The sequence below is a fragment of the Macrobrachium nipponense genome, chromosome 15 (genome assembly GCF_015104395.2).
Source record: "Macrobrachium nipponense isolate FS-2020 chromosome 15, ASM1510439v2, whole genome shotgun sequence".
Taxonomy (NCBI): Eukaryota; Metazoa; Arthropoda; class Malacostraca; order Decapoda; family Palaemonidae; genus Macrobrachium; species Macrobrachium nipponense.
In genome coordinates this window covers 9700394-9721819 of record NC_087208.1, presented here as the reverse complement: position 1 = coordinate 9721819, position 21426 = coordinate 9700394, and the positions used below count along the sequence as shown (strand labels likewise).

General features: G+C 43.4%; 1 protein-coding gene across 1 annotated transcript in view; it reads right to left on the bottom strand.

The window, feature by feature from the left end:
• Window positions 1-21426, bottom strand: part of LOC135226952 (probable E3 ubiquitin-protein ligase HERC1) — a 448279-nt gene that overhangs the window by 268303 nt on the left and 158550 nt on the right. The window contains exons 6-9 of the mRNA XM_064266635.1: window positions 11084-11257; window positions 10655-10805; window positions 10368-10528; window positions 9822-9991 (exon numbers count right to left, since the gene is read on the bottom strand). Of these exons, the coding sequence (XP_064122705.1) occupies window positions 9822-9991; window positions 10368-10528; window positions 10655-10805; window positions 11084-11257 (656 nt within the window). The remainder of the gene's footprint in view (window positions 1-9821; window positions 9992-10367; window positions 10529-10654; window positions 10806-11083; window positions 11258-21426) is intronic.

Here is a 21426-nt window from a genome sequence, read left to right as displayed (position 1 = left end):
CGCCTTGAAGGAGAAGAGCGCCTACCAGGCTCTTGGTGCCTGCTAAGCGAAGGGCGGCTGACAGGAGAAGAGCGCCTTGTCTAACCACCAAAGGGCGTCTGGTCACAGGAGAGCGAAAGCCTGAAGGAGAGCGGCTACCATGAGAAAAACGCCTACCAGGCTCCTGGCGTCTGCCAGCGGGAGAGATCCTGTCTCGAGACGAGCGCCTGTCAGGAGAGGCTCGTCTACGGGAAGCATGCCCCTTGTCGACGGGAGAAACGATGTCCGCAGGAGAGCGCCTCGTACTACGATCCACTCCTGGAGAGAGGGCAGTTACTGACGAATAGCGTAAGCCTGGAGAAGAGCGCCTGGACTTCTTTACCGGGAGCGAGACGTCCTTCCTACGACCAGCATTCACAATCAAGGAGTCAGCCAGAGCCGTAATCTGCGCCTGCAGACTAGCCAACACACGTTGTAGGAGACTTAAAGTCCTTCACGGGAGAACGCAGCTCGATCCTTACTAGGAGAGCGAAACTCCAAAGAAATCCTCGGTTTCTTGACATCCAATCCAGGATTTTCCGAAAAAACTTCAGGGCTGGAGGGGAGGGGAGCGGAAGGAAGAAGCCTGCCAGGCTCTCTTCGACGGCCGAGAAGCTTCCGAGGAGCTCCAACCACGTTTGGGCGAAGGAGAAGGCGAAGACGAGAAGCATTGCCGTAAGACTTCTCTCTTGGCGCGATCCAAGGTAGCCTGGGATCGAACATCAGGCGCTACCGAGGGGACGCCTGACCGGTGGGGGTTCTCCCTAACCTTCCTGCGGCTTTCGACTTTCCTCCTCCACTGGGTCTGGGAGTCTGGAAGAGGTCAAGGCCTAGAAGCATTAGGGAGCCGATCAGACGCACCCTCCACTGCACTGGGATCACTGCACAATTGCTATCACTCTTACCTTCTAGCACTTTAATTTTCAGCTCCATGCTGCGAATAGTGGCTCTCATAGTGTCCACCTCCGAAGGCGCATCTTCGGGTTCGGTGCAGGAAGCAGGGCTGAAACTGGTAAAGGCGCTACGTCTACAACAGGGTTATCAACTTCAAACTCGCTAGCGCGAGGACCTACTAGAATCCTAGATGAAGCTTTCCTAACCTTGTCCTTCTCAAGCTTTCTTACATAAGAAGAAAGCGCCTTCCATTCTTCTTCATTCAAATTACCACATTCATTACAGGGTTAATAATGAGCAGTCATTCCCCCTACACCTCATGCATACTGTGTGAGGGTCTACCGCAGCTTTCGTTAGCCTCACCTTACAATCGGTAACAGAACAAAAACTTGAACACTAGTTGATTTCTTAATTTCCAAATCAGACATAATGAAATTCCAAGAATAATCAAAAGAATAATCCAAAACCGGTCCACAAATCGCAAATGCCAAGCCAAGGAGCAGGTACTTCACCAAAAGTCCGTTGAAACAATCCAGGGCGAAAACGAGTAATAATTCAAAATCGAGAGGTATCAACAACAGATGTAGTCAACACCGGCGACAGAAAAATTATGACTGGAAAGGGGGATTGGTTCAGACACCTGCCACCCAGCGGCGGGTGGGGTAGATCACCTGACCTACCTGTCGCATTTGCCGCGAGTTTTGAATTCTGTCGTGACGTCAGAGACGTAAGCTAAGTATATATCTGGCAGGAAAGTTCATGTACAAAATTAAAGATCCCGGAGGGAAAATTGTAATTAAAAGCTAGTCAGCAAGAGCTCACAAACATGTCTTCATCGGAAGACGGCCGAAAGCAAAGTGGAGTGCTTACATCCGGGTAGGCCAGAAGGTAGTTACAGCCTAACCCACCTTGTTCAAAAATTTAACGGCCGTATTCCAGCCTATGCTGAAAGTAATTCCTTATGTAAAGGACTAGGGTTTGTATATTGTGTAGGAACAAAGTAAGATTGCTGGCCAATGCAATAAAGAGCTGTCAAGTGTCCAAATGCACTGGACCGACAAAGAAAGGGAATGGCTTGATGTTGGATGGATATCTGTCACTTCCCCTGCGCTGGGGGGGGGGATTGGGTTGTTTTGACTTTAAATAACCGGGAACAAGTGGCTGGCGTTTTCCCTTTTATTTTGGGACATAAGTTCTGCATACATTTGTATTTATAGGTGTGTATATGTGGCTGTATTATATGTGTATGGAAATATATGCAGTATTTTAATGTTTCTATTGAATGTCTAGGATTCAGTTTTGGTAGGTTTGTCGACCAGTTAATGGGCATGAATGGTACATGCAAATATCACTTCTGCAGGTTAGTATGAAACGAATATAATTAGTCCAGTATACAAACTTGCTAGGAAATTGATTATCATACAATATTTTCAATCAGTCAAACTTTTGTCTAGGATAGATCTCTTTACTGATTAAAAACAGTAAAATGACAATTTGTCGAAAATTGCATTTTTCCTAACTATACAAACCTGAGGTCCTTTAACAATAGGAAGGTAACTAGCGGCAGCTGGGACGGTCGTAAGCTTCGAACAAGGGGGGAGAACGGTAGTTAACTGCTTGTCCGATCGTGCGCGCGGCCCGCGCGCCGAGAGGTGAAGAATCACTTTTGCTTTAGGCCCATGCAAAAAGTTGCAGTGAGGGGTGGCATGAGGTGGGACTATATGTAAAGGACCTCAGGTTTGTATAGTTAGGAAAAATGCAATTTTCGACAAATTGTCATTTGTTCCGATACGTAATACAACACCCCTCGGTCCTTTAACAATAGGAAGACTCACTTCTTGGTGGGAGGAATCTGAGTCTTTTTGGTGAACAGACTGGTGTTCGTCCAACCCTGGAGTGCCTCCCTGGTCGTAAGAGCAAGGGAGGGATCCAAACCTCTGTCCGATTGATCGGGGTGTGCACCGCAGGATCAATGGTCAGACCTCTGGGCCAAGTACTAAGAGAGAGGCAAGCGTATCTCTTCGTACCAGCAAAGCAAGAACTTGTTCCTGTTTGCAAGAGACAATCATAAAATGATGGGTTTGTCTCAATTTGGCATCCACTCCTCCCCCTTGTTGGAGGGAAGTGGTGGATATTTGACTCCTATCCCTACTGAAAGGGACGGATGGTGCTTCTATTGAGTAGCTCACCTGATCTCGTCCTTACCCAGCAGGGTGACGACCGTGTCCCTCTACCCAAAGGTAGAGGGAAGAAAAAGATGGGAAGAGGAGCCAGTCACACTCTCATTCCTCATCCATTCTTACGGTACACCAGGACTCGATGCTGTTCAGCCTGCGAGGGTCTGGGTTAACTACACAACGTGTTGAGCAACCACCACGGTTCCCAAGGAAAAAGATCCAAGGAACTGTGGGCAATATCCTGAAGGTAGAAGGAGGTGCGTGCGGTCCGGTTGGACCAGGCGCCTGCCTTCATTACCTGCGCCACGGAGAAGTTCTTGCGGAATGCGAGAGAATGATGAAGAGGCGTCCACACTCATCTCTGGGTGCGAGTTTCTTCAGACAGCTCCGTCGCACCTTCACAGGACAAAGCAGCATAGCCTTCGTATCGGAGGCGGTGAAGTCATTAGGGAGGGTATTGTGAAGGACTCGAACCAATCGTCAGTTACCGAAGGGTTCTGAGTCTTCGCTACGAAGATCGGTACGAAATCGAGCGTCACAAATCCCCCATCCCTTTGGTGCTTTGACTTCTCAAGAGAAGTCAATGCAGTTACCTAAGACGAAAGAAGGGAATAGTCGTATGACCTATCCCTCTTCTCGACTTTGGTTATGTACAGTACTCATACTGACAAGCTATTAAGACGAAGTAATGATGCTCTGGAACAAACAACCGAACTAAGTCCACAGCCAATAGTTCGTAACTGACTCGGGCGCTCTGACAGCTGCCGACTGACTGGTTCGGAATCAGTAGAGGCAAGTTGTCCAAGCATCCGGGTAAGTCACGTGACCTTCGCCCTTTAAAGAGTTATGCTGAGAGACCAACAAATAAAATATTTGTTAGTCACCGATGCCGGACGGCGCGGCGATGATTCTCTTAATGCATAAGCTCAAAAGGCGAAAGTCAATTGCCTTCAAAAGACCGAGGTCCCTGATGGCAAGAAAATCTCATAACGTTGAATCTCAGCTTAAGGAGAACACTATGTGACGTTGAAGACGAAGGTAGGCAATGAATGCAACCTACGTCTTCCAGCTGAATCGAGAGAAGGAATCTCAAGACTCTAAACCTGTGCTTACAAATGACTGAAAACGCTAACCGCCATTTCATTGCTGTCCGTTGTGCAATGAAAGCGGGGCGTTCTTCAGTAATGAAACACAGGGGAGAGCCGCTTGAAGAACTGCTTCTCATGGGCTGAACGTTTGGAAGTAGAGCTGGCAGGTGTGGGATAGGCGATGTCTTTCAATACATCTGCTAATCCGGGGTGAACAATGAACAATTGTACACCTCCGAATACAAGATATTTTGAGGACAAACTCAGATTCCGCAAAATCATTCGCATTATCGGGATACGATGCAGCAAGAGACTATTAAAGAATTCTGTTACCGTGCGGTAAAACAGAAAGATGAGAGGCGAATAGATATCTCTGTTTAAAATTCTCGCAATACCGAAGACGATGAATACTAGCGTTTCACAGCAGTAGATGGTCATTCATGTATGCGAGAATCCCCGTTAATCAGAGACTTAAGTCCGTGATTGTTGGGCAGAGATACGGTTGTTATTCAATCAAAGCAGGTGAGAAAGACATAAACAACCGTCTATCTCAAAGCGGCAGCTGATACTGAAATGCCTCGGGCAATTCAATACGCAGTAGCTGTCGCTGACTCGTCATCCTGAGTTGCCAAGTAATCCTTTCCACGAAGGAATGCGTTCGGCTAGAACCACCGAGCATAAAAAGATATGCTCGAGCAATTATATTTAAGCGAAACGAATTTCAGTAAATATAAAAGCTTAAATGGTGTTGTGACAACACCATAAGTATATAAAATTGAAACTGGAAACTCCTGGGAGGTTGCAGGCAACCCGGGTTGCAGTTCAATTAGAATACTTTTCGTCTAAGTCGCAATCCGTAGAATAACCAGGATATGCGCCTACCCCTCGGGACATTCAAACTGCTTAGCAGAATCATGTCGCGAGGTAATATACGTAGTATATTTGTAGGATTCTGAACAACGATCTCCATCCTAAATTCTTTCCTTCAAGAAAACAAAATAAGGATTGGAGATCGACCACCTTCGTTCTCTATTAAAGAGAGTGAAGGAGAAGTCTTCCTCGAAGGAAAGCTTCAATGGTGAACAGAATACTAAGACGATAGTTCCAGCCAAACTGGATATTCCCGTCCGTTCTTCTCTATTTCCAGGTTGGTCGCCTACTGTGAGATAGTCTTCTTTCAGCAGCAGTCTTCTTCCTAATGCTAGAAATTCCAGGAATTCGAGCATAGGCGAGGTTCCCGATTATCGTGTAACATATCGGGGATTCTCGTCTCGCTCACTTTGGACCGTGGTCTCGCCTATGTGTTTGGAGATCGTAAGAAACTCTAACACTGAATGCGCTAGAAATTCCGTAGAATTCTAAGCAGTCTGCGAAACCCCCACCGAATTCGTCAAACGATATCGGCTGGTGGTCCTCTCGATTCCCGTAGAAATCGAGAATGGGGCAGGATCCCTCCTCAACGACCGGGGCTTACGTCAGGTAGGACCCGAAGGTCCCCCTGGTAGCGCAGTCCCCCCCAACGTGGGATCCTACAGAGAAATCTCTGTAGGATCCTTCCCCTTTCCCTCGTAGCCGTAAGGAGAGAGGGAATGGGGGAGGAATTGGATACTCGCTCGCCTTCCAGTGGAACTAGCAGTTGGAGAAGAGTAGGAGCAGCCATCGCCTTGCGGCGATGGCCTCTCAGAGTCGGGTGGGAAAACGTATCGTCAGGAGAAAACGTTTTCCCGAGGAGGGTTACGAACTCTCACTGTAGGTAAGGGTCTGCCGCCACTGTGAACGTCGTCTGGGTGGGGCTGATCGACACCTGACAGGAGAGAGCCGATACCGTCCTCCGACTCATTCCAGTCCTCGTCGAGGTCGAAACCTCTCAGGAGGACCGAAGGAGTATTTAAATACGGTGTCCGAAGACACGTAGAAACGCCGCTGTCGCAGTAGAGGAGGTGGAAGTAGCTTGATCGACCGGCCAGAACTGAGAGAGCCTTCTTGTCCGGAGACGAGAGAGACTGGTTCAAGACAGAATCGGCAAGCTCCGATCGCGGCATACCCACCGTCGGTTTGGGTTCCCTCTCGGGAACCCCAAAACGACTCGAGCAGAGACATGGGCTCTGCTGGTGGGAGCGGCGATCCTTCCCCCCGGTCGTTGTGCTGACGAATCAGTGCAATAACCTGGGTAAAGTTACTCTGAATCTCGGAAGTTACAGCGTCTTGAGGAGTAGGACCGTCCAGTCCCTCCAACAAGAGCAGCTCCCAGGACCCTCCTCCTTCAGAAGAAGGACCAGCAACAGATCCCTGACGGTTGCCTCCAATCACTTGCTGCGTACGTCCTGGTTGGTCCTAAGACCAACCTGGCACGTGCGGCGTCGTGACGGGATCGTGAGCGGCGCATCTCTCACGATCACTCCTATATACCTCGCTCTTCCTGGCGTATGCCGAGGAAGTTGAAGGTATCGGAGAGACAGAACTGACGCTACCCCCTCTCACCCCTGACGGTCGCCTCCAATCGACTTGCGCGTACGTCCTGGTTGGTCTAAGACCATACGTGGCACGTGCGGCGTCGTGACGGGATCGTGAGCGGCGCACCTCTCACGATCACTCCTAGCTACCTCGCTCTTCCCGGTGTAGCCCGAGGAAGTTGAAGGTAGTGGAGAGACAGACCTGACGCTCCCCCCCCGCTCGCTGGCAGGACCAGCGTACGTGGGGGGCTGCAGCCGATCACCACCAACCCGCGGTGGGGATCGATCTGCAAGGCTGGCCGTGCCGCTCACCTGTGGCGAGCGGCTCGACTGAGCACGTCGACCCCCCCCGTCCCGTGCGTCAGACGAGCTGCTGCTGGTCACCGTATCCGCCCGGTCCCTGTGGGAGCGGCGGTCAGGTGACCTGCAGAGCTCGCTTTCGCCGTGAGACCGGTGAGCGTCCTCGCGGCACGTCAAACGCTGGTACCAGCGAGGCTGGTACCGTCGGTCGAGGGGACCTGGGGGACCTCTTCCCAGCCTCAACCCGTGGCCGGTCAGAGACCGTCACGTCCAGACCCGAGGTACCGGCTGGTCGCTGCGAGAGCGGCCGCTGGCCTGGCGAGAGTCACCTGAGCGGCTCTCGACAGTCTTCTGCTCCGTGCCCTCGGTCATGACGCTGAGCGAACTCAGGCGTCTTAACTTTGGCTGCACGGTCACCCGAAGGAGATCTTACACTCGGAACTTCTCGCGGACGAGAAACCGAGCCGGTACCTGGCTTAGCAGCAGAGCTGCCAAGACCAGGCCGCGAGGGTGTACCAGCGGTAGCCAGCACACCCTTGGTCCCCGTCTTCTTCTTCTTCTCAGAAGGGGAGACGGGCCCCGTTCCCGAAGGAACAGGAGGACCAGCAGAAGAACCCCCCCGTCACACCGGAATGTGACGAGCCCTTCGAAGTTCCCGAAGGAGTCTTCTTAGGGGGAATAACAAACCCGGTTACCAGCTGGTCGCTGCGAGAGCGGCCGCTGGCCTGGCGAGAGTCACCTGAGCGGTTCTCGCCAGCCTTCTGCTCCGTGCCGTGGTCTTGGCGCCGAGAGAACTCTGGCGCCGAAACTTTGGCTGCACGGTCTCCGAGGGAGAGCGTACACTCGGGATCTCCCGCGAACGAGAGACCGAGCCGGAACCTGCGTAGCGGCATCGCGCTAGCACCAGGCGAGGAAGTACCAGAGCTAACCGATACTTCCTCCTCTGGTCCCCGTCTATCTCTTCCTTACGGAAGGGGAGACGGGCCCCGCTCCCGAAGGAGCAGGAGGACCAGCAGAAGGACCCCCCCCGTCCCACCGAGGTGGGACGGGCCCTTAGAAGTTCCCGAAGGAGACTTCTTAGGGGGGGAGGCAGCCTTCTTCTTCTTCGGCTTATGGGCCTTAGAAGTCGAAGGGGGAAGAGGCAGCAGCAGACGAAGACGAAGATGACACCTTCCTCTTCTTCGTCAGCTCACGCAGGACAGTCGTCAGGTCCTCCATCCAGGCCGGAGTCGGGCCTATTGCCGAAGCAACACGGCCCGACTGCACCTGTCCGGAAGGACCTGGGACTGGGGAGGCACACCATGGGCAGGACCAGCATGGACAGGCGCAGGAACCAGGAGCGACAGGAACAGCAACCAGCTCAGGAGCGGCAGGAACAGCGGCAGCGGTAAACACAGAAGGGACAGCCAAGCCAGTAGCGGGAACCACATCAGCGACAGGTACGGCAAGGCCCAGCCATCGCCTCGTAGAATCATCGGCAGCCAGCGTTGGTACTGGCGGCCGGTCCAAGGGGCGAGGCTGCTGGAACAGCGGAAGTCTGGGGCAGGCAACACGAAGAAACACAGGCGGCGGCGGCATACCCCTCCTCGGTACGGCGGCGACCGGCCCTCCCGAAAGCGGCAGACGGCGTCACCGACACAGCATGGGGAGTGTAGACCAGCGGGGGGGAAGCAGCATAAATCGGCCGTGAACGGTTGTAGTGGAGACCACTCCAAGGTCACCGCCCAGACCTCGCTAGACTCTGCAGCAGATCGTGGATGCTAGGCACGCCCTGCAGCCGCAGTGGTCCATACCTGTCCAAGGTCGTCTCCCACGGCTGTAGCACCTGCGGTAGCACAGACAGATTAGTAAGAGGGGTTCCCTCACGCACGGGGGGGGAGACATGCCCCACCCCGAACGGAAGGAAGACCCAAAAAACAAAATACGAGGAAGCTGAGCGGGGGGGCAGGAAAGAAGACGAAGAATCGGATACCAAGGGAGTCGCGGGAGAGCTTTCCGACGACTTCCTGGCAGACCTTCGCTTCCCCTACCCCCGCACAGCAGTGAAAAGTAATATGAAAATGAAACAGAATACTGCACTTGCGATTCACTTCATAGAACTTAAAGAGGGAAAAATCAATTCCCGGTAAGAGCGGAAACTTGATCCATAATAATATGATGCTATCATAAATATATATGAAAATGAACAATACTGCACTTGCTATTTTCACTTTCACAGCAATAAATCGTAAGGATTAATTCCCGGGTAAAACGCGGAAATTGATCCAAAATTAAATTTGATGCAATTAATAAATGAAAATGAAAAGAAAACTGCATTGCGAATCCACTTTCATTGCATTCTATTCATACAAAATAAGAGGCTCTTGCCGAGCGCAATCAAGCTCTCGGCAACGAACGCACAGGGCAAAAATATAATGAAAAAGAGTACTTACATCTTTCAATTACACACTTTCGCCCAAAATACATGACTCGGCGCGAGTGTACTTACAGTTTCATTTTCAAGTCAAACCAAACCATTAGTAGAAAACACAATATAAACAAAGCATACGACGATGAAGCGGGCAGAGAGCGATGACGAACACGTCCTTCACACCCGCGGCCGAAAGCAAAAGTGATTCTTCACCTCTCGGGCGCGCGGCGCGCGCACGAGTCGGACAAGCAGTTAACTACGTTCTCCCCTTGTTCGAAGCTTACGACCGTCCCAGCTGCCGCTAGTTACCTTCCTATTGTTAAAGGACCGAGGGTTTGTATTACGTATCGGAACAAATAACAGAATATCTAATTTTTTTTAGCTTTTTCATGTGTCCTTTCAAGTATTCCATTTGTTTACAAATATCCTATGTTTATAAAATTCCAGATGTAATAATCCTTGGTACAAAGCACATACTTACCTGTTGAACACTGTTGAAAGCATGGGTGAGTTTTGGAGATAAGATTTTGTCTTGAGTACCTTCAGCTAATTGGTGAGAGGAGTTGCTTCCCCAAACAAAGACATCACAGGATTCATTTGTATCATTTGTTTCTTCACAAGAATCCCCAATGCAGGTACGAGCATACTCACCTTCATAAAAAAAAAAAAATTTATGTATGCTGAAATCTACCACAAAATCAAAAACCTAATTCTTATACAAAAAATTTGCTGCAATCAAAACCCATATATCTTTTGATGAATCAAAACAATATTCCTACTCTATCAGAAAACTTTCAGAATTTTCTCAGGTTAATTCAATTAATACATAAACACAACACACTCAAACAACTAATACTCTATTAATTTTTATTTTTTACAAACGTTAGAGCATGTACATCAAACAACCAAAATTTGGGTTCCCATAATTTACCAAGATATTTAATGAAATTTTAAATCCCACCAATGAATAACCACCCAGTTCCATCAAAATATATACATAAATGACAATGTCACAGGCTCAACTCACAGGCCATATGTGATAATTTTTCCATAAGAATAAGGGCAGCCTGATAGAGAGGCACTGTAGAATCATCATGAACAACTCCTGCAAGCTGTTCAGTCCCATTTTCTCCACTGTGAGCCAAAGAACTCATCACATCTTGCAAGCACCTGCTGCTTATGCATGTCCTATTTTTGCAATGGAAAAAAATGAAAACAAAATATAAAAACAGTTTCCTACTATATCTCTAACATATGTTTAATTTAGTTAACAAATATTCATCAATATTTGTATATTATTGATAATCAAATTACCCATCACGCTCAGCATCTCTGGGTACATCATCACTGGGCTTCTGAGCAGAAGAGGCAGCACTGAGGGCCATATGCACCCACTCAAGTAAATACCTCAAGCTACCTCTTTGTAAACTTAATCCCAACAGCAACTCTGCACTCAGCTTGCGACCTGTAATAATGTATAAATAAAGTCATAAATATTCTGTGAAAACATAAAAGGTATATTAATTCTATGCATGAAATACTACAAACTAAATGGTAGAGACCCTCTTACCGTTTGTTATCCAGTAATTTACCAAAGAATTTTACAATAAGCAAAACCTAAATAAGTCAATAGTAGCTTATGGAACCTTTCTTTACTGTATAAAAATGTTTGTCTATGCAACACAACAATTGCTATCTACTTACAAATAAAAATAAAATATTACCAAAAATAATGTCTCTGACCTGTCGCATCAGCTGGAGATGAAGGTTTTGCAGTTTCTCCAAGAAAAGACGTGAGCTGAGAGAGAGATGCCAATCCAACACGAGGTAATTTTGACTCAACTGCAAGAGACAGTGGTGGCAATGCTTGAACCACTGACACAGCTGTCCCAAGAACTTCTGAACATAGGCTCCCACCTGCTAGACAGAGAAAAATAAAAAACATGTAATCTCTGCACTTGTAAAGATGTACGGCTTCATTTATTCAAACGAATAATAACAGGCTAATAGGCAAGGTAAGCAAATTAACTTGTCTATGTAAAAAAAAAAAAAAAAAAAAAAAAGACAATGGATAAGATTTTTACTATATAAATCATGAAGAGCACTAAACAAGGACTGATGGAAGAGGTAAGCAAATTTCTTGATTATTCAGGTATTTTGTTAAAAAGAAAATAAATATGGATAAAAATCATAGCTACTCTGCAGCATATTACAAATTTTCTGGTTTACCTTCAGCATAAACTCAGGATCTGTCTGTTTCTGAAAAGAGATTTAAAGGTTTTATGTTCCCTCTTTCCGAGAATTGTTTGTGGGTAGCTGGATGAGAAAATGCTGCGCCCACATGGTCCACTCCCTGTTACACGTTAACTAAGACTTCCTTGAAACATAACTTATGGAAAAGATTGGTCGACAGGGGAATCTCAAAACTAGCAGATTAGAATACCATTTGCAACTATGGGGCCAATGCAGGGTTATCCAAAACCTGGACAGACAAATACTAAGTTGATCAATCAACATCTCAAACTGAATGGTGCAAATGCCTACACACCCTTATTGTCCTAAGGATTCTGGAAGATATCTGTAAGATATTCCCCAAGGCAGGCCAGGGGGGTCTAGTGCAGGTCCAAAAGCCTTTGCCATGTTAGGGTGTAGGACCCACTCCATCCCAATTATGTATCTGTCCCTGGTGGCTGATCTGGTCAACTGCAACATTCCTTCTGTCTTGAATGTACCTAGATGACAGCTTGATGGAATGTGGTTCCAATTGGAACAATATGTGAGCAAGTAATGCACATATAGTTTCCTTGAAGCATAGGGTATGGTTGTGGACTGTGCACAGAATCGTCTGAGAGCTAGGATTCCATCCAAGGAGTCTCTTTGGGAGTTTTACACCCCAGCACATGAGGTCTACTGTCAGCAAGTATTCTGTGGATTTTAGGACTGTGCAGCTGATTCTCCCAGAATAACTGGTGGTGAGCTGGTACAAATTCTCATTACTGTGGCTTTCCCTGAAGGACTGAACACTAATGTCTGGTGTTTATCATGTCTAAAGCCACATTATCCAAAGTTCTTATATGATGGCAACAGCATAAACCTGGATCTATCTGCATTTGCCATAGGAATACTGGGCATCTTTACTGTCAATGAGCTCTAAGCATCAGTTCTTGTTAAGGGTTTAGGTGAAAACCTGGCTGGGTGAAGAAAAGTGATCATCTGGGTAAAGTTTTTACTAAGGCAGTTGCACTCTCCTTCTTCCTGTCTGATAATGCAAAATAGTGAATCAACGGGAACTGGAGTAGACTGAGAACCATTTTGTCTCTTGAGGATGTCAATCCTTCTCAGAATGAAAGATTCTGTCAGATGTTTCAAAAGCATCCTTCTGCCGTCAGGAATGATGATAATGTAGGAGAATGTGCTGGTGCCCCTATACTGTACAGATACAGCTGTATGATGAAATGCTCATCTACCAAAGAATCCGGATTTTCTTAACACTTCACTCATGCTGTTGACCAGCAGAGTGAAGAGTTGTGTTATCTGAGCATTATTGAACCCCAATCCTCGCCTTGTATTCTAGTCCTAAAGAAAGACAATAGCATATGGTAATGTGTTGATTACATGCTGTCAAATCAACAAAATAATTCTACCTGATAGGTTCTTCATGCCCCATATGATGAGTCTGTATTCGGCTTGCGTGGAATCAGATATATATTTTATCACATAACTTGGAGATTGGTTTTTACTATACCAGTAACTGAGGACAGACAGAAATTGGTTATTACTATACCAGTAACTGGGGACAGACAGAAATTGGTTATTACTATACCAGTAACTGAGGACAGACAGAAATACACTGCTTTTGAACAATGGCAGTTCAAGTATATATCATTAGAGGCACTGCACGGAACAAGGGTCCAATGTGTCACACCCCTCAATTTGTTTTATTGCATATAACACTACCTTTATGTGATGAGCTGGGATGGAAAGCCCTAGGTACAATGCAATGGAAGTATGGTAAAAGTCCATAAAGAAAAAATGCTGATTTCAACCTTACTGACTCACTGCTGCTGTCCCAGGCAGTGGGTGAGGAAGAACGGTTCATCATCCTGTAGCATGAGTCACTGAGCGAATTGGTGGGGGTGGGTAGTGTTGACATGGAAGTGATGTCACATGCTGTGAGAGTCAGCAGCCAATCAGGAGGCAGGTAGAGGACCATACCCGTCTCTTCACCAATCACAGCCTGGGAGGAAGCCTCTCATCTTCTCAGTCCCTTGCTCTTCATTGTTTGCGCACTTTTTGCCAATGGACTATCATAAATTGAGTGTTATTGTCAAGGAAGTACGTACTTACAACTTGTGTAATGATGTCTGACCATTATTTTGGTGATAATGGTAATGCCCCAGGTCTCTTGGGTGAGTGAGAAAGAGAGTCTGAGGAGTTTGGTGTAGGTAGCAAGTACTGAATTTTGTTTTTAATACAGTGATTGTACAGACATTATAATGACTAGACTGACAATAACACACAGACAGAAGGACAATGGGAGAGATTGAATGACACCATAACCACTACCAGTACATGCACTGATTATTATTATTAATACAGGGTGACTGTGAATACATGATGAATGGATAATGGACTGATAGGGCCAGACAGACAAACAGGGTGAATGAGAGAGACTGATGGATTATTCCAGTACTTTATTATTATTGTTATTAATATTATCAGTGTACCCTACTATTATATACCAACCCGGTGGTCCAAAGTTCGATTCTCGGCTCGGCAAACGCGGAACCAGAGGAATTTATTTCTGGTGATAGAAATTCATTTCTCGATAAAATGTGGTTTGGATGCCACAATAAGCTGTAGGTCCCGTTGCTAGGTAACCACTTGGTTCCTAGTCAGGTAAAAATATCTAATCCTTCGGGCCAGCCCTAGGAGAGCTGTTAATCAGCTCAGTGGTCTGGTAAAACTAAGATATGCTTAACCCTTTAACGCCAATTGGACGTATTAATCGTCGACTAAAATTGTCTGTCGTATGCCGATTGGACGTATGGTACATCAACGAAAATTTTTGTTTCTTAAATTCGCGGAAAAATAGTTATAGGCCTACCAGCCAAAAACTTTTTAATCACGCGCCTTGGGAGATGCTGGGAGCTCACGGATCAAGGCGTTGTTTTGTTTACAATTGTTACCCAGGCGCGCAAGCACGAATTTCTTTCTTCTCGCACTAAAAAGCATCAGTGACGCATCTCAGAAATTATTTCGTCACTTTGACATAATTTTTGCACCATTTTACATTAGCCATTACATGGAATATTATATATGAAAATGTGTGCAATTTCATGTAGAATACAACAAAAATCAACTTATGGTTGTAGCTTTTATAAGTTTTGAAATATTGTCATATAAATAACGATAAGTGCCAAAATTTCAACCTTCGGTCAACTTTGACTACCGAAATGGTCGAAAAACGCATTTGTAAGCTAAAACTCTTATATTCTAGTAATATTCAATCATTTACCTTTATTTTGCAACAAATTGGAAGTCTCTAGCACAATATTTCGATTCAGGCTGAATTTATGAAAAAAACTTTTTCCTTACGTTCGCGCGGTAACTCTTCCGGAAAAATCAGAAATTTTTTCGTCTGATTGTCGTAATGTTTCCACCATTTTAAATTAGCAGTTACATAAAGTTTTATATATGGAAATGTGCGCAATTTCATGTACAATACAACAAAAAAACAACCCATGGTTGTAGCTTTTGTCAGGTTTGAAACATTATCATATAAATAACGATGTGCCGAAATTTCAACCTTCGGTCAACTTTGACTCGACCGAAATGGTAAAAAACGCAACTGTAAGCTAAAACTATTACATTCTAGTAATATTCAATCATTTACCTTTATTTTGCAACAAATTGGAAGTCTCTAGCACAATATTTTGATTTATGGTGAATTTATGAAATAAACTTTTTCCTTTCGTCCATGCTGTAACTCTTTTTTCGTCCGATTGTCGTAATGTTTGCACCATTTTAAATTAGCCGTTACATAAAGTTTTATATATGAAAATGTGCGCAATTTCATGTAGAATACAACAAAAAACAACCCATGGTTGTAGCTTTTATCAGTTTTGAAATATTTTCATATAAATAACGATAAATAGAAAAAATTTGTCCTTCGGTCAACTTCAACTTGACCAAAATGGTCGAAAACTGCAATTGTAAGCTACATCCCTTACAGTCTAGTAATATTCAATCAATTACCTTCATTTTGCAACAAACAGGAAGTCTCTAGCACAATATTTTGATTTATGTTGAATTTTTGAAAAGCTTTTTTTTTATGTTCGCACGTTACGAATTCATGCATCATTTTGTGATAATATTTTCTCTGTGTTGCCTTGATAATTTTACAATGTGTTACATACCAAAATGATCGCAATTTAGTGGAAAATAAAAAAAAAAAATTAACTCGTTAGCTTTAACGGTTTTGCTCACAGCGCGATTTGTATACAATTATATATGAAATTTTTTTCGTGCTGTCATATATCCCAATATTTACATATGATAATGATATTTTCTTTCATTTCTGATGATTGCATACTAAACTTCAGGCAATGACAAAAAAAAGGAGCCAAAAATGAACTCTTAATCGTGAAAACTAAGCGTGCTGCGATTTTTTGAAAAAAAAATTTTCCGCTTCGGCGCTCACTTGCGAACGCCGCTGGCATACGAGAGACGATTTTTTAAATACCACTTCGGCGTTTAAGGGCTAACTTGTACCTTATTATTATTATGGATATTAACATGTACCACTATTGAACCAATATACCAGGAACTTTTTGAACTAACAAATATGGTGAATGGGCAAGAATGATGATAATAATAATATAATCAATAATAATAATGCAAACATTTATTATGTTTTACACTATTATTATAATCATATATAATTATGGATATTAACATGTACTAGTACCACTATTTTTGAACCAATATTATACCAGAAAATGAATGGACTGACAAACAAGATGAATGGGCGGGAATGACAATGATGATAATTATAATGATAATAATGTAATCATTTATGATGTTTTACACTATCATTATTATTTTTTTATTTTTTGTCAATCACAGTCATTCTATTCAAGTGGGTGGTTTTATAGTATGGGGTTTCAGTTTGCATCCTGCCTCCTTAGGAATCCATCACTTTTCTTACTATGTGAGCTGTTTCCAGGAGCACAATCTTCTGCATGAGTCCTGGAGCTACTTCAGCATCTAATTTTTCCATGTTCCTTGTCAGGGATCTTGGGATCATGGTAATGGGTAAAAATTTTCACTGGCATAGCCTGTATGCTTCTTATTTCTATTTTCAGGTATTGATATTTATCAATTTTTTCTCTTTCTTTCTCATCTACTCATGTGTCCCATGGTACTGCGACATCAATGAGTGATACTTTCTTCTTGGTTTTGTCAATCAACATCACTTCTGGTCTATTTGCACTTATCACCCTATCTCAGGGCATTCCTTCATGGCCAATTTTTTGTAATCCATTCTGATTACCGACCATTTATGTACCTTCAGAATATGAATATGGTTGACAGCTGATTAGCCAGGATGTTAGAAGAACTGTCAAAGCTTAGCTTTATAGTTAGATACTGTCCTGAAGATTATAATGCCACAGCAGATTGGTTATCATGTCTTCCTGGTTCCTCAAATAGTATTCCCATCCCTGAGACCATTGTATTAAGGGGAGTGGCATAGCCATAATGTCCCATTGCAAAGTAGGTGAGCATTGCTGCCTTATGATTGAAGGGATTTGCTTTAAAATTTTACCACTTATCAAATAACTAATACTGAAAATACCTGCATAAGGAAATAAAAAAAACTAACCTCTAAGTTCATAAATTTAACAGTTGAAAAAATGACATAATTCAAAAATACTTTTCATCAGGCTAAATTAAATATATATAGTTATGCTGTGAAAGTTCCATTGAATTTGGTTGTTTTCTTTGAGGTTTACTCCTTTACTAAAAAAAAAAAAGTTTTGAGAAAATGGCAAAAGAAAAAAAATCATCGCTTATTTCGTAACAACTATGAAACTATCATAGTTGGAAAGCTGACTTTTGAAGTACGAGTATTTCTTCAAATAACAAACATCCTGTGAAATTTACAAAATAATCGAATGAAAAGAAATGAGCTCCCTGCTTGGTTTCCTCTTGGGTGATTGAAATTTGTATCATTTCTCGAATGGAGACACTTTCCTTTTGTTCTGATTTCTTTCTTCCATTCAATTCTCATAGTGCATCTAGTTACATATATTTTTCCTTTGCTCCTATTTTGACAGAAAAAATTGTACTAAAAAATGCACTAAAAAGTCGGGCGTGACAAGACTCACAAAGTACACTGTGGCACTATTTGATGTGCCCAAAGGAAATGTTTAGAATACTTCCATATTTTTTGTAATTGTGAACAGACACCTTGTAAAGATATCCTGAGGAAATAAAACACAATATTCATTCTATTTTACCATTTGTCAAAAACAAAAATATTAACTAAATGATTTCACTTATGATAACATGAATATCATATATGTGAATGGTGATGAGGAAGATTGCTGTTCATTTCATGTCTGTACAATATACTTGTATATAGCACGTTGATTTACATATTGTGGTTATTGTATGGTATAAATATGTCAAGAAATACAAACTACAAAATCATTAGTATATATATGCAAATTGTTTGGCACAGTACATGTCTAGCGCCACTCTGACGAGTGCCGAGATGATTGAGAGATTTGGGTGAGTTACTCTGATTTCCTGTTTTCCTGGACACTGTCATTAGAGAAAACGAAGACATTTAAGTGGGCAACACAAGTTTATCAATTATTTCAAACTAAACAGGCTTAAAAATTCTTTTTACAAGTTTTGTGACAATTTGTCACTCACGGAGTGATAAAAGCAACAAACAAAATTGTCAATAAACCCATCTAAATTTTTTTAAGCAATAACACTTCAGGATATGTTTATTTAGACATAAAACAGTCCAAAACTTCAATAACTCCATTTTGATCATTCCCTGAAATTCGAAGATCAGCGCGTCCACTGAAGTTGCCTACTGGGCTGCTTGTTTACATAAAAGGTCTGTGGTGGTGGTAGTGAAGATTCTCTCACTAATTCCATAGAGTAATTCCATAGCGTTAAGTCTTTGAATGGCTGATTAGAGAGCAGGATATGGGTACAGATGCCATACTGATGGGAAATGGGCTTCATGAGGCTCTTCTGCAGCAATTCCTGAAAGATGCTGACCAACTAGCTTCAAGTTGGACAAAGTTAGTCAAATCTGACCAGACCTTGAGGGGGATGTCTGACCAAAAAATTCGAAAATTATCATAAACAATGAAACCTTCCAGATGTGTTCTACCACTTACAGTGCAGTTTGTGGCGTAATGCTGGGAGCGTATGATAACTTTAAAGGTCCAGGGGGCTCATTTAGAGGCCACATGTTTTATAGCCACTCCGACTGACCTTTAAATACATCCAGCAGTAGCACTGATACAACTGATATATTAGGATATTTCAATACTTTTTTTTAATCCGATCATAAAAAGTGTACAATACATTGGTATGACTTACCAACAATGGAATACATTGGTATGACTTACCAACAACGGAACAAGCTAAGAGATGGTATGGCGTAAGATGATTGAGTCAATTGCCAGAGGTGTTTTGTTAGATTTTCGTTTATCATGTGTTATGATCTTGGTTTTTGTAGTATGTATCGTTTTCCTTCTATATACAGGCAGTCCCCGGTTATCAGTGGACTCAGCTAACGGTGATCCGAATTTATGAAAATTGGCGACTTATGGCGCCATAAGTAATTCTTAGTTTTACCAGACCACTGAGCTGATTAACAGCTCTCCTAGGGCTGGCCCAAAGGATTAGATATTTTTTGTGTGGCTGGGAACCAACTGGCTTTGTAGCAACGGGACCTACAGCTTATTGTGGGATCCGAACCACATTATATAGAGAAATGCATTTCTATCACCAGAAATAAGTTCCTCTGATTCTGCGTTGGCCGAGCAGAGAATTGAACTTCAGACCACCAGATTGGTAGGTGACCACGAAAACTACTTGTCCAACAAGGAACTTATGGTGCCATAACAGGCCAAGTTTCCATTATTGTGCCATAACATACCTAACAGAGGTGCCATTAACCGAAGCTTAGTACCATAAGCGCCATAAATCACCAAGTTTGGTTAATGGCAGTTTTTGCTTATCAACACCCTGCCAAGAACAGATCCCCCGCTGATAACGGGGTACTGCCTACTAGTGATCAGAAATGCATCCTAAGAAATTTAAACAAGCACAGAAGGCTTGTGCCTTGCAGCTAACAAAAATAAGAACTGAAAAAACAAGAGAAACACAACAGCTTGCATTTCTCAAGTGAGCACAGGTGCCAGCCACCACACCCCCAACCCCAACAATTGTTCGACGTGAACGGGTGAAATTACCGGAATTAAAAAGTAAAGGAATTGAGCTGTTGACAGTAGCTAGATTTAATAAGCTGATAGAAAATGATGTGCTTATAATAAAAGAAGGTTTTAATTATACTTACCCAGTAATTACATAGCTATAGTTTCTGTTATTCGTAGCAGTATAGATACAAATAAGTGTGTAGGTGATTTAGTCTTGCCCCCCTAGCGAGAAGGTTAGGAACAACACAGCCAATTAGCTCCTCAGTGGGGAGGAGGGAGGGCTCTGATCATGTAATTACTAGGTAAGTATAATTAAAACCTTGTTTTATTATAAATTTTTAATTATGCAACTTACCCAGTAATTACATAGAACTGACTCCCACATTGACAGGTTGGACAAATGGACATACTCTACTCTAAAACGTTAAGTCATGTAATGAATCAGAAATAGATAAGTTGCTAGCATTGAAACAATGCTTGTTGTTCCTTGTTAGTTAAGAGAGCTTGCAGTAGAGACTACCTCTGGTTGGTGCTCAACTTAACCTGTAGTGGCGCGGCAGGAAAGCAGAGGGTCGCCTCTACTTAAGGGGGAGCCTTGTAGCAAGGATGATTCCAATTGCTCACGACTACAACTTGCCCTTGCCCTGGGCACAGTGCCATAACAAAAAACAACCAGATTTTTATGTCACCTACACTGAAGTAAAACCCACAACCCATCCACTATAGTGTCGGGTGCTCTGGGTACATTGTACCCTCTTGGCTCCCTAAACTTCAATCCTTTACATCCAGGTGAAGGTTCGGACAATGGGACGGAATCCTATGCTTTCTTCCTCGATACCATGCCAGTACTGTGGTACCTCGAGATACGAAATTAATCCGTTCCGAGGCGGCCTTGGTATCATAAGTTTTTCGTATCTTGAACCGCATTTTACATGTAAAATGCCTAATCTGTTCCAAGCCCTACAAAAACACCCCAGTAAATTATATTTCCAGGCCTACAACACATGTTCTAGGGTTACGACGCCGATCCGACGGAAGAAATATGACTCCAAAAAGGCAAAATACTGTACATACTTGAGTAATATTCAACTGCATGTAATGTTCAACCCCATTTTTACTGCATACATTAGGACTTTAGCACATGTCCCTTAGCAATAAGCCTAGCCTATGTTAGCGGTTGCTACTGTAGCCTAGTCTATGATTCTGACATCTAAATCTAAGAAGCTAAAAACTTAGAATATGCCAATAAAATGTATAAATAATCAGTATGTACTCATTTCAAATAATTACAAATTAATCATTAACTATAATACAGAAAAAAAAAAAACTTCCAATCGTTTGTTTACATTCAGCTCTTACTCTTACGAGTACCGAACGAATGCCAAGTAATCACTTTTCCTAGGACACAGTAAGCCATAAATTTTCATTAGTATCCCTCTTCAACTAATGAAACTACCAAACAGTATAATAACCATTCATTTCTATTCTTTATTCTATCTTTACCTAATGGAGATACCGAGTTACTGACAGCTATAATGAAACATATACGTAACATAATACTAAAACAGAAGAAGAATTCTAAAAAATATGTACGTATTTGTTGGCTTCGATGAT